The sequence below is a fragment of the Drosophila mojavensis genome, unplaced genomic scaffold, assembly GCF_018153725.1.
Source record: "Drosophila mojavensis isolate 15081-1352.22 unplaced genomic scaffold, ASM1815372v1 contig_36, whole genome shotgun sequence".
NCBI classification, from domain to species: Eukaryota; Metazoa; Arthropoda; class Insecta; order Diptera; family Drosophilidae; genus Drosophila; species Drosophila mojavensis.
This window is the reverse complement of record NW_025318858.1, coordinates 7,380,577-7,394,372: the sequence shown is the minus strand read 5'-3', so window position 1 is coordinate 7,394,372 and position 13,796 is coordinate 7,380,577. Positions and strand designations below refer to the sequence as shown.

The following is a 13,796-nucleotide window of genomic DNA, read 5'->3' as shown; positions in this document are numbered from 1 at the left end:
TAATGGACATAAATAATATTTTTAGGGGTTTTGTTCTATAATAGGTTAAGTTAATTTTAATACATTTTAGTTTGGTTGTAAATTATTGTAATGTTAAAGTGTAGAATATATATATTTTAAGAGTTTTAGTTTCAATGCTTAGGTATAACTGTTTCGAGTACAATCAAATAATTACAGAGTATGTGGAATAATATATAGAATAATATTTTTCTTGACAAATTATACAAAATTTCATATTTCATTAACAATCATTTTTACGTGTTACTGCATTATATGTATGTATGTTGGCTTGATTCTAAGGTAAAGAATCGCAATATAAATCAAATATTTTGCAGTTTTTTGTTTTTGCTAATATGTTTAATGTTTATGTTGTATAACATCTATGGCCAATTTCACTTTTGACATGGATGAGAAGAACAATTGAATCACGCCTTGGTTGCCGCTGCAGGCGAACGAAACTTAAATAACACTTAACAAATATAAATTGCTTATAGACCTTAAAGCGCTACGGATTCAATTCACACTTTACAAAAGTGAATTAATCTAGACCAAAGCAAAAAAATGCACGCTCACAAATACGCAGATTTACTTACAAGCTACAAAATCGGACTAAAAAATAAACAAACAAACAAAAAAAAAAAAAAAAAAAACGGAATCTTTACAATAGCTATTAATACGTATTTTTATATAATATAGTATATAGATATCAATTACAAATAAGTTGGTATTTTAGTTTGTCGTTTGCCATTCGCCAGTTTTAGTGTTGTTTTTGAAGTGTTTAAATTTAATAAATATTAGTTCTGTTTTAATCCATTTAGTTTGTTTGCTTTTGTCATTTGTTGTTATTAGCCTAATATAAACGCTACACACTAGGAGTTATTCTCACAGTCGTCGGGTTTGTGCTTAGTGCGTAAATTGCTCAATAGATCGGCACAGTTGTTGACCATCATAAGATATTCGCCATTCTCCAGATTGCCTGTTCCTGATATCTGTTCACGATTGTTAACATCTCCAAGGTCGCCTCCAGCCGGCCCGCTGCTAACATTATAGCCTTGGCCCGAGGGCGATTTCTCGTTTTGTCTACAAATTACACAATGTGATTCATATAAGTGAATCAGTCTTAATTTAAGCTCGACTTCGACTTTACCGATTGTGAGTTATACTGCCAAGCATATTCCGGGACATAATCACAGCATTTTCCAATTCCTTCAGTAACAACGAGTTCTTCAGATTCGCATGCAGCTGCATTGCCGACTGCGTCGTCGTATACAACTTGTTGATCACATTGTGCACCAGGGCCTCGGCTAGAAATAATGAAATTTAGAATTGCATTTAGAATTTCTAATCTATTCTCTAGAGTTAGGGATGTGAGCAGTGGAAGCATGTGGCTTGCGAGTTTCGTATATTCGATAACGAACAATAATTTTATGTAGTGCCTCGAGAATTGGAATGAAAACTTTGGCAAGAGTCTATAATATCTAAGGGAATGAATGAATAGCTTTGGAATATACACAATAGATATTACAATAGATATTATTAACTAATTATAATTAACTAATTAACAATGAATAGACCTCGTATAATAAATACAATTTTTCGTCTATCAGTGACTGATCGAACTGCACAACTTTTGCAGAGGTTCGTTTTATCTAGCACATTCTCAAGGCCATGATTTTCATTTATAAGGCTTCTCTGCTTAATCTCAGATTCATCTAATCTAGAATATTCAACCTCTTCCACTCTGGCACTCACATTCAGCAGTTTCGTAGTCATCCCCGAGTCCTCCCGCTCGTTGCTTGGGCGTGGCCGCATTGGGCGCGTTGTTGTTCACTTTGCTCTTGTGATCGAAGCCCAAGTTACGGGGCCTGGGCGGCACCACTGGCTTATTGCCTGCAGCGATGTTGGGAGTCTCTTCCGAGCTGGAGTCGTCCTGCATGTTTGTGCCTGCATAGATGGATACAAATTGATTAATTTGTTCTAGCTTCCCATAGACATAGTCAAGAAATTTACCACTGTTGAAACTTGGAGCCTTGCGTCGATTGCTGTTGGCGTTGGGGTTTTTGTTGCTGTACTGTCGTGAGGTAGCTGCAAGACACGAGAGAGTTGATTAATTTCATGCTCGGAGTTTAGCTAATTTCATATTATATAGATGAGTATTGATCCAGCCTTGATGGCAAAGCCTGTGACAAGCGCATGCTCTAGTTTAGTAAGTACAGAGCATCTTCAAGTCGAGCACTCTTTTGAACAGACACATCTTAAACCAGAATACCCACCAATAGCTCCATTGCTGCGTCCTTGTCCGCTGCCCGCACTCCGCAATCGATTGATGTCTTCCGGCTCCGAGTCGCTCTGTAAAATAATCAATTTTAGTTAGGCTGCTAAGGTTAAGGATCATGTGGCATCTACTTACGACTTGATTGAGTACATTCATGGAGTTGCTGGACGCGCCGAGGGCCGATTTGCCCTGCAGACTGTTCCGCTTGCTGGCCGAACGAGTCACGTTGCCGCTGCGATGCTGGGCCACTGGCTTCTGGGGCGTGCCGTTGGACTTGCTGGCTGCAGATGAGATGAGAGAAGAGAGGAGAGAAGAGAGAAGAGAAGAGAGACAATTAGTTCGAGCTGAAGCGAGGGGGTGGGGAGCTTGTCGTGGCGCTTACGCTTGCCAAAGTTTCCCATATGCAGATCACTCAGCGAGCAGGCGCGACGAATGGACGACTCCTCAATGGGTATGGGATTGAGCAATTTGGGGTTACCTGTAAGTAAGGCGTAGACGGTTATTAGTTAGGCGGGGTTCACATGCCGGGGCAGGTGCTACACGAATCAAGTCTGTGCCGCAAATAAAGCAAATAAATATGCGTGTGTGAAGAGTACAACTTATATGGTACGAGTAAGAGTGTCAGAGAGAGAGAGAGAGAGAGAAAAAAAAAACAAAAATGTTTTTGTGGATTTTACAACATCGAGGCTCAAGCACTCAAACCTTGTAGACGATCGATGATCAGCCCCTGATGAGCATCGCTCTTGGCATTCACTTGATCGTCATCCGCATCGCGATGCATGAACTCGATGCCATCATCATCGTCATCATCGTCGGCAATCACCTCCTTGGCCAGCTCCACATCATTGCTATCGCCATCGCCATTGCCGTTGTCATTGCTATGCGTGCGATGGTAGCCAAAGTCGGAGCTCTCCAACACATCCGGCAAGCTGCAATTCCGGCGTATGTGACGCGCATACGCACAGAGATCCGCATCACTCGGGGCCATCTGATCGGCGGCCAATTGTGACTGCTGGTCCTGGGCACGCGCCAGCATATCGAAATTCATGGTCAAACTCTTCACGTAGCCCTTTTCCTTCGAGTTGCAGGCAAAGGGACGCAAGCGTGTCTCGGTGGCCTTTCTGATCTGCTCAATCTTGCGCTCCTCCATGGCTATCAGTTTCTCTATAATGTCTATTTTCTTGGCTATGTCCTGGCACTGATTGCTGGTGGAGTTGGCTCCACCACCGCCACCCGAGCGCTCCACATTATCTCTATTCTTTTTCTGCTTGACCCGCTCCTGCTGGATGTCGTCGACCACAGCCTGCAGCTCGGGCTTCTTATACAGCTTCAGGCTCTGCATATTCTCCATGTTCTCGGGCGCATTTCCATTCTCGGCAAAGTACATCTCAAAGCTGCGCTCCCCACCATAATCGCTGGGCAGACTGCCCACCAGAGGCGCCTCCGTCTCCGCCTCCAGCTCCAGTTCTGTCTCCGTTTCCGACTCAACTGCGTTGCTATTGATGTCATTCAGGTTGGCTTGCTCCCTCTTCGCACTGGGCGTATACTTGATTTGCGAAACAGTATTGAAGCGCACACTGATCTTCGGCCGTGACTTCTGGCGCACGCTCGTGGCCCGGCGACTGCTCTCACTGGTGTCGAAGCGCGACACCTTCTTCAGGCAGCTGTGCGTCGCCAAGGCGCCGCTGCTCACCGAACACCTCATGGCCGACGCCGTGGGTCGGGGCTGAGTGCGTTGCTGAGATCGCTGCTTCTCCCGCTCGAACTTGAGCAAATTGTGCTCAAACTGTCGCACCACCGTGGCCGTTCTCGAGGTGCCCACGCCGGCCTGGCTCTTCTCCACATTGCACGTGAGCGTGGAGACCAGATTGTGCGGCTTGGCCGGTACGGGTGGCTTCGACGACTTGAGCTGCTTGCGCACAAACATCAGCTGATTGCTCGACTGGCCCTGAGCCGGGGCGTACGACTGCCCGTTCGACTGCGCCAGAGGATTCGAGTTGCGCTGCTGCTGCTGCCGCTGCTGGGCAAAGTCTGTGCTGAGACTCTTGTTCACGCCCGACGTGTACTGCTTGTTCTTCGAGCGCAGCGTGGGTATGTGCTCCGCAGTGGCTGCTCCTCCTCCTGCTCCGGCCGCTGCTGCTGCTGGCACTGAGGCGAGACGTGGATAGGTTTTCGAGCTGGGCAGCGGAGTGAGCGGCTTCAGGTTGTAGCCAGTGACATCGAAGCTGTCATAGGTGGCTGCCGAGGCTGCAGCCGCCGTCTCCTGCCGCATGTAGTAGTCGAAGCTGCCGTAGGCATTCGGACTGCTGCCATACGACTTGGACACGGGTCCGTGCAAAATGAAGTTCCGTATGCCCGCATGGCACTGCATCGCCTGCAGTGGGCGGTGCGGGTCGAGCGAGGGCGGATCGAGCGGTGCGCTTTTGCAGTCGCTCTCGTCGGAGAGCACGCTCTCGAGACTGTTGCAGTAGCTGCCGCCATCGGAGAGCAGCGACTCCTGGCTGAGCTCATGCGGCAGCTGGCCGGAGCTGCTCAGGAAGAAGCTGGCACTCGAGTGGCGCTGCGTCTCCAGAAAGCGCGCCTCCTCGAGCCGCTGCTGGGTTTCGACGAACTGCTCCGGCTTCAGTATGTCAGAGAGCGAGACTTTGCGCTCGCACTGATAGATCTCTCGGTAGACATAGTACTGAGCGCGTGGCGGCGTCGCCGTTGGCGTCGATCTGCCGCTGGCGCTGTCCAGGGCACGCAGATTGGCCGGCATGGAGCAGGAGGCGGGCAGTGCGGGGTATCTGGCGGGCTCATCAAGATCACCGTATTTGCGTGTTATCTCATCGATCATCTTCTCGGTGTCCGCATGGATCATGTCCAGAATTGTGCGCGCATCGTCGGCATAGACCGAGTGCCGCTTGGGCTCCACCGGGGCCGCTCGCTCCGCTTCCATCGACCATTCCACCTCCTCGTGCACAGGCGAAACGGGACACGACTTGTAGTGCTTGAGAATGCTCGGCGTGCGACGATTGTTGCCCGCCGGATTACGTTTGGCAGCACTCGGCCGAGGCGTGGTCTGCGCCGTGGTCTGCCTCGACGTTACATACGAGCCGGAGCCATGGCTAAAGGGCACGCCCGGCGGCGGATGGATCTGATGAACGCCCACGTGATGCGGATAGGGCGGATAGTGCTGCTGCACCTGGCGCATGGTCTGAAAGTTTTGCTGCAGCTTCGACTTGGACGCGGCGCTATTAAAGAACTGCGGCACAGGGCAGCCGTATGGCTGAGGATATTGTTGTTGAGGCGGCTTCTGCTGCTGCTGCTGCTGCTGCTGCTGTTGTTGCTGCTGCTGTTGCGCAGCAGTTGCCGCATTTGATCTAATATACTGTGAATTATCGGGGGAATCAACTGGAGGGGTTATTCAACAAGTTCAAATTGCAACAAAACAAAAGCAACAAAAAGAAAACACATGTTCAAGATTCGTTTCCAAATGATTTAGTTTTACCAACACATTTCGGGCCGCGGTGAGCGCAATGGGGGTTAAAGAGACAAAGAAATGGAAAAAGAGAGAGAGAGAGAGAGAGAGAGAGAGAGTGGGCGAGGCAGCGTATTGTAAGAGTTGACGGATTAGCCTACGTTTCATTTAACTCATTTCAGGAATACATCAAAGCCATCTACAAGCTTGACTCAAGCGTCCGATGCTTACCTGGCTTCGTATAGCGCGAGGGTCCCGTGCTGCGCGATCCATCGAAGTTCGCAGCTAGACTTAGATCCGAGATGCTATGGCTGCCACGCAGTGGTCTATGGCCGACCTATTAATAGAAAGACAGAGAGAGGGAGGGACAGGGATAGAGTTAATTAATATATTTTTTATATAAATTAAGAATGTTGTTAATGTTGGGCATTATGAACATTTTCTGTTTTTATACAGCGATTTTCTTAGTATTTTTAATAGCATTTTTTGGTGTTATGGTTTTATTATGTTGGATTGGGCACTAAATAATTATTCGGAGTAGGCTTAGGTCAACTTTAGTTGTCAATGAAGCAGTTGACGCTAGTTAATTAATGTCTGCTAAAATTAGGTCAACTTATGGCAAATATGAATGGTGGGTGCATGTATTCAATAAAACATTCCTCTCGATTCTTCTTTAGGCTCATAATATTATTAAGATCGTTATGAGCGATTCTAAGACTAATTAGGAAATTCAATTGGCCAACAGCTTCTTTGGTATTTACATATAATTAGTATGCCCTAACTGGAAGTATAATTTACAAATTAGATGACTCAGGTTGATATACTGATTTCCCAACTAGACGATTATATTTATAATTGGATATACTAATTATAAAATTAGTATAATGCACTATACTAATATGCTACATAAACAAAATTTATTTTTTATAATCACTATTAATATTAAATATATAAATAATTTAAAAATATATAATCTCTCAGAAAACATAAATTCTTCAACAGATTATCACCTTGCGTTAGGAAACTGGTAACAATTGATAAATATAAATATTATATAACACATTTCTCTTTGAAAGTATAATTTAAACTATTGATAGAGAGCGAAGAGCTTTAAATATAGCCGTGAATGAGATCTAAATATGTACAATAGAGTATTTTCCTATAATGCTATCTTAACTAAAACCATTTTTACAGAGAACAATGGCGTCTTCTATTCTCCCCTCTCAATAGATCTTAAAGGTGTCTAGCAATGAAATGCCTAACATATAGGCAGTCATCATATCGTATCATATAATCAAAGCTATTCAACCTGATCGAGAATTCTTAAAATGGATTAATCATGCTGCTTAAGCAATGCAGTCTACATTTTAGTAATAATTGCAATTATTTGAAATAATTAATTGATATTTTATATTCGTTAAATGGAATGCCAATTTAGTGGACAGCTCGACGTGCGTAGTGTAGAATGTGAATGCAAGGCAAGTATCAGTCGTAAAGCAGCAGCAAAAATTAATTTAGTTTTTAACTGCGTTTCAGTTCTCACCTCAGCTATGGTATTTAACTTTTTAATGCCATTTTTGTGCGTACCCTAAACAATCGAATATTTTTTTTTTGGGTTGACATTTGATTCATAAAAACACATAAGGAAAACAAAACAAAACAGAATGCGAAATAAGACATAAAAAATAAAACAAAAGAAAAAGGTAGGCGGCTTGGCTGCCTGAGATATTCAATTGCCAGTCCCCTTTCCCCTCGGCCCCCTCGGCCCCCCCTGCTACCCTCCACTCACATTCTCCAGCTGCTGTTTGACCTTGTTGATGACCTGCAGCAATTCCTCCTTCTTGGTGCTCGTGTACGACTTCGTAATGGTAGGCGGCGCCGAGACCTTTCCATTCTCATTGTTATGCTTGGCGCTGATGCTGCGACGACCTGCGACATTCAAATTAAACTGAATTAGTATAAACTATTAAAGAGATGTGCTCAGGTCAGCCTACTGCTTGTGCCGCGCTCCAGCAACAGTCCAGGACCCTCGGGCAGTGCCGCATGCAAAAAGCTATTGCTGCTCTGTGCCAAATTCTCTGAGCTGCCGCCCAACGTCGAGGCCAACGAGCGCTCCGCATTCTCCGCACTGGGCGTCGAGCCCTCATCCTCCGTATCCGATGTGCCAGTGCCTGTGCCGGTGCTCGCCGTATGGGTGCTGCCATTGCCGCTGGCCGTGGCTAATTGTAGGCCAGATTTCTCGAACTTCTGTCGTCGCACCGATTTGCGCAGCTCCTCCTCGTTCATGGCGGTCACCTTGAAGTCACTGTGCATAAAACAGAATAGTTTGCATTTTATGATTACATTGTTAATAAATTAAGTAATTAAACTTTGCAACTTTGTTGGCGCCTAATAAGCTGCCTGATGTTACTTTAAATCGCGCCAGACTAAGGCAAAAGTATTCTATGTTCATAAGGTCTGAATTAAGTTGTTTCATTCATGACTAAAAAAATACATAAACAATTTGTAAGTGTTAAATAAAGTTACCATTGAGTCAAAAACATATTAATTTTTGTACTCAGCTCAGAGTTAATGTGGACTATAAAAGTGTTGTATAATGTTCGACTATATCTAAGTTCTTGTAATTAAATAGAAATCAACTAAGTCTTAGTCAACGTTCACTCTTTCATCTCACACAAATTCTACTCTACTGAACCCTTTATATAATACAGTTGAGTTTCGATAATTTGTACGCCGCTAAATTGAAAATCTCAGTAAATCGAAAATATTCTATTCCCTTGAAAAAAATTCGTTCTCGATAATTTGAAATTCTGTGTAAATCCGAAAAAAAGACTGATGCCCTTGCCACTTCGAATAATCGGGATATTGTAATATATACTATATATTAATATATACTATACTATAAGTTTAACATATATGTATATATTAAATACTTTAATTTTCGTCGTTAGACCATTTCAAATCACAAATTTTAGACGTTCTCACATGAGCAGAGTCCTTAATGAAAACTCCAGCTGATTTACAAACATTTTCTTTTCTTTATCACTAATTTCAGCTTGTATTTATCAAAAATTTCAATTAAATCATTTTACTTTCATTACCGTTTTCCCATCAATGTCAATCATTTATGTACTTTTGTAGAAGGAAACCCTAGTTAATAAAGTCTGTCATATGGAAAGAAGGATTTTACACGCCTGTATCTTAATGCATAACAGCTACAAATTAGTGTGTTTGTATATGTGAATGAAGTCTAAATGGATTCAAGTTGATAGTAGTCTGTCCATTCAGTCAGCGTTGCCTACATAGCGTTGCTCAACAATTATTTGCTAATTGATAAGTATTTCATGTGCTCCTGCCTCCCCTCTCCCCCCTCCCCACTCCACCCATCACAAACACTCCACAAACTCACGTTGGCGTGCTGGGTGCCATGTTGTTGTAGAACATGCCGTGATCCGAGCTGGTGCGTTCGCCGTCCGATATGTCCTCAATGTCGCCATCGTGATCGTGACTGTGCGTATCGAAGCGCATGCCGGGCTTGCGCTTGTCCAGCTGCAGCCGCTGCTGAGCAACGCTGCCAGCAGCCGGAGTATTTGTGCTGGAGGTAATTGTTGAGATGTTGGGGATTGTGCCATTGTTGTTGCTGCCAATGAACTTCAGCTCTCGCCGCGTCTCCATGCCCGAGTCAATGGACGAGTCCTCGCTTAAGTACGTCTGATTGTACATGATGTCCTTGGAGGAGGCGCTGTTGTAATCGGAGGTTGGTATGTTGTGACCGCCAACGGAAGACACTGTGCCCAGCGGACTCTCCGAGTTGGAGCGCATGTCCTCTGTCTCCAGGGCTTGGCTGCTGCGCTGCGCCCAGCGTCCACGGGCACGAGGCGCCGCCACGCCCAGCTGTTGACTGGGCGAGGAGCTCAGGTTGCCCATGGACGAGGCGGCGTGCATGGTCGCAGAGGACAAGGCGGTATTGATGGGCGTGGGTATGGAGAGAGCGCCGCTATCCGAGTCGGCCGCCTTGCGCATAGCCCACTGCGGCAGCTGGCCCACGTCGGACAGTCGATAGGCATGGCGGTTGGCTGGCTGCTCCTCAGCCACGACAAACTTGGGCGCCTGTTGTTGATGCTCCAGTTCACTGATGGGCGACTCCACCACGATGGCATCGGGCGGCGAAATGGGCGCCAATGGGCGCTGCAGCGGCGCAATGCCCGAGCGCAAACGCTGCTGGGACATGCGCGCCTGCATCGTGACGATCATGTCGTGCGGCACCTGCCAGATGAAGATGCAGCCATCGCCGCTGGCCGAAATCAGATGGCGACAGTCGTTGGTGAACTTCAGCCCCGTCACCAGCTCGCTGTGGCCGTACATGCGCGCCATGCACTCGCTGGAGTAGTAGTCATAGACGGCGAGCGTCTTGTCCGTGCAGGAGGTGGCCACGTAAATGCCGCTGGGGTCGAGGCTAAGCTTGATCAGGCTGCCCTCGTCCGAGTGGGAGCCCTTGAAGGTCTTCGTCTGCTTGGCATTCTGCGTGCCATAGACGCGCACATTGCGATCCTGGCAAGCGGTCAGAATATGTTTGGCATTCGAGTCCACCTCCATGTCATACAACGTTGTCTTGCCAGAGGTATTCGTGCCGCGCATGAATATGTTGCCCTGCAACCGGAAGCCATTCAATAATGGAATTGAAAATTTAAATTGAGTAAGAGCAATTGGCACTTACCTGAAAAGTTCGGAACATTATGGACTTGTCGGCGCCGCAGCTGATCATTTGGAAGTTGAGGCCAGCGCCGACGAATTTAATGGAAGTGATCGACGAGCTGTGATCGTCCAGGGTCTGCAGCAGCAAATAGTTCTGCGACACATCGAAGACGTGGATCAAGCGATCGCGACTGGCGCTGGCCAGCAGCTTGCGCTCGATCTTCTCGTTGGAGTACTCCAGGCAGAGCACCTCCGACTCGTGCGCCTCGATGGTGGTCAAGAGCTTCAGGTTGTGCAGGCTGTAGACGCGTATGTTGCCGCAGCGATCACCGCTGGCCAAGTGCTGCAGATCTGGACTAATTTTAATGCAGCGCACGCCGTTGCGGCCGTCGTAGCTGGAGCTGCCCGTCTTGTCAAAGAGCGAGGAGCCCTGGTCCTTGATATACTGCAGCTCCTCGTCGCTGTAGATGATCTTGAGTAGCTCTTTGGAATAGATGTTCTTGCGGTATATCTCATTGTTGGCACAATTGTCCAGGCCCCAGACACGAATCGTGTCGTCCGACGAGCATGTCACGAAGCAATCCTCTGGCAATGTTTGCGAAGATTCACGCTCCACATTATATGGCACTGTCTCCACGCCCCAAATGCACGTGGAGTGGTAGAGGAACGAGTGGGACTTGCCCACTCGCGATATGTCGCGCAGATCCCAAATGTAGAGCGAGTGATCGTTGTAGACGCAGCTGACCTGCGTATATAGAAAGGAGAAATGTAAGACGACCTCGATCTCACTTTACTTCCAGTTCATACCTTGGAGCGCTGCTCGTCAAAGACCATGGCAATACAATCTGGGAACTTGGCTTGCTGGGGCACAGACATAATATGATTGATCTGTATGCCCTGGGCAACGTCTACGCCCAGGTAGTGAGTCCTGGGCAGCGTCGTCACGTACTCCAGCGTGGAAGCATTGAAGATGCGTATGATGGACTCGGCACAGCCAACGAGTATAAAGCGTTCGTTGACGCAAATGCAGTTGGCATTGCTGGTGCGGCACTGCACCCACTTGTCGAGCAGCCGCCTCGAGCTGAACTCCACCAGGTGCCCCTGCCGTGTGATGGCATAGGTGCTCTCCGAGCAGATGCCCTTGCCGCAGGCGACGGCACAGAAATCATTGTCCCGCAGATCGCCCAGAATGGCGCTGCGACCCATCAGGGGAATTGGATCTTTGTACTGCAATCGAATTGGAATTACTTTCTGTTAAATTGTATATATGTCTATGTGTATGTTACTCACCTTGCGTCCACCTTCTAAATACCAGTATTTGACATGTCGATTGCCCACGGTGACAAAGTAGCTGCCATCTTCGGCAAAACACACGGCTGCCACCTTGGAGCTAATCTTGTTGGATGCCATTTTCAGATTGGCGCGCCAGTCGAACACGTTGACAATCATGTCGTGCTGCGAGCCCACCGACACCAGGTACTTGCCCGTGGGCGAAAATGCCTGCCAGAGCAATGCAGTAGACATTAAAGCACAAGTAGTCGAGTAAATAAATAGACAGCTTTCCACTCACCACACAGGTCACGGCATATTTGTGATCTACGAACTCGGCTATGACTGTGCCGCCGCTGCACTGCTCCAGATTGCCATTGGGCGTCTCCAGTTCCCAAACTTTGATGGCAGGATTGATGCCGCACTCGCCGGTGGCCACATAGCGGCCGCAGCGCGAGAAGGCAACTGATGTGAATGCTTTGCGGGAGGTATTGACCAGATAGGCCTGTGTGTGACGCTTGGCATTGAACAGGACCACAGTGCAGCTGCGCAGGGGGCGGAAGAGAAAGAGCAAAACATATATGACAATCCATATACATGTAAACATATATATATATATATATATTGGTAATATGTGCCCACATTGCGGGTGCCATTCGCAATTCAAGCGAATTGCTTCTTGAATCCCATTCCGCTTTGGCTGGCTTTATGACAAAACTCTTTCAATAAAACTGTCACTAATTAATTAGTTAGGCATTGGTCATGGTCAACCCACACACAGAACTCATAATTAATCAAACAGAAACAAATCAATTTTAAATTTAGTATATATCCTTATAAGGGCAGCTTTTAGAGCTGTCATAAAACCAAATTTCGTGAAGGCTAAACAAAAATAAATTCGCTGATTCTTCAGTTCCAATCTAACTTGAATCACTGTTCAAGCGATTGTGTTCTTTTCAGCTCAAGGACTCACCCTGCAGGATAGGCCAGCAGGCCGCTGACTGGCGACACGTCGAGTGCCGCATTGCTGCAGACAGTTAGACCCAAGACTCTTTTGAGTTTTATCTGTAATGAAAGAGAGCAAATAATATATATGAATATATGAAATGAAATATATGTATATGTATATGTACGTAAATAAAAAATATGTATATGTATATGTACGTAAATAAAAAATATGTATGTACAGTAAAATAAATATAAATAAAAATAAAATACATATATAAGAGCCGTAATTGACACAGAATGTTGTATTTGTCATCATCATGTTATATTATATAAATTGTGGATAATAGTATATGTATTTGTGAACAGTAAATACTACTTATTATTAAATTATACATAATTAATATTATAAAATATTGGAAAAAAATAGCAGCAGCAGCAAAGTATTCCATTTTATTTAGAAAATAATTTATAGAATATAAACCTCCACAGATTTAAGAAATTCATTAACATACACCTCTTTTTGAACACTTTTCACATATATCTCAATTAACATAACCAGATAAAAAAAAATAAAAAATCAGCAAAGAGCATTTGAACACAGTGCGTTCGCAACTATTTCAACACAATAACTAAGTAAACAAATACTAAATTCCATTCAAGGTTAACTGTAATTCGCATGATGCTATGCTATACAAATATTAAGTATACGCCATGCTAACAAAAAGACAGTAAGTGCTTGGCTAGGTAAAGCCTTGCTAAAAGCGCGAAAATTCAATTCAAGCAAACTTGAAATCTTTTCGCATGGGCATAAAAGAACGATATTGACCCACATCTGAGGCGGTCCGAAATATATAGAATCATCTATCAGTACCCAATGGATTCAATGGAAGACTCAGCTATAAAGCTTCATATATTTATATATATATATCACTTCAGTTATTATAAAGTGTGTGATGTACATAATTGATACATATGTATGTCTGTCGCTTAAGGACAGGAAGTACGAGTCAAGTGTTTTAATGGCAATCGTGACGCAGTTGCACAAGTCGGGCGGAATGTCCATATATATATTCATGTGGAGAGCGAGATATAGCTTTCGTTATATGTGGGCGAGCAGCTTGAAGCACTGCAAATCGCAATACCAATTAA

The 13,796-nt window shown here is 45.4% G+C and overlaps 1 protein-coding gene across 10 annotated transcripts in view; it reads right to left on the bottom strand.

The window, feature by feature from the left end:
- Positions 1–93: 93 nt before the first annotated feature.
- The window catches only part of LOC6576252 (mitogen-activated protein kinase-binding protein 1), a 64,473-nt gene continuing 50,770 nt past the window's right edge, over positions 94–13,796 (bottom strand). For 3 of the 10 annotated variants that reach the window (XM_015165064.3, XM_032729408.2, XM_015165062.3), the window contains 18 exons: positions 12,673–12,764; positions 12,001–12,244; positions 11,721–11,930; positions 11,238–11,657; positions 10,453–11,175; positions 9,145–10,385; positions 7,730–8,040; positions 7,525–7,664; positions 7,279–7,323; positions 5,967–6,072; positions 2,978–5,668; positions 2,658–2,753; positions 2,411–2,556; positions 2,274–2,349; positions 2,011–2,085; positions 1,753–1,944; positions 1,148–1,304; positions 94–1,080 (listed from right to left, as the gene is read on the bottom strand). In XM_015165064.3, the coding sequence (XP_015020550.1) occupies positions 870–1,080; positions 1,148–1,304; positions 1,753–1,944; positions 2,011–2,085; positions 2,274–2,349; positions 2,411–2,556; positions 2,658–2,753; positions 2,978–5,668; positions 5,967–6,072; positions 7,279–7,323; positions 7,525–7,664; positions 7,730–8,040; positions 9,145–10,385; positions 10,453–11,175; positions 11,238–11,657; positions 11,721–11,930; positions 12,001–12,244; positions 12,673–12,764 (7,176 nt within the window). In that variant the 3' untranslated portion in view covers positions 94–869. The remainder of the gene's footprint in view (positions 1,081–1,147; positions 1,305–1,752; positions 1,945–2,010; positions 2,086–2,273; positions 2,350–2,410; positions 2,557–2,657; positions 2,754–2,977; positions 5,669–5,966; positions 6,073–7,278; positions 7,324–7,524; positions 7,665–7,729; positions 8,041–9,144; positions 10,386–10,452; positions 11,176–11,237; positions 11,658–11,720; positions 11,931–12,000; positions 12,245–12,672; positions 12,765–13,796) is intronic. The other 7 variants (XM_015165068.3, XM_032729409.2, XM_015165065.3 and 4 more) reach the window with 3 other exon arrangements.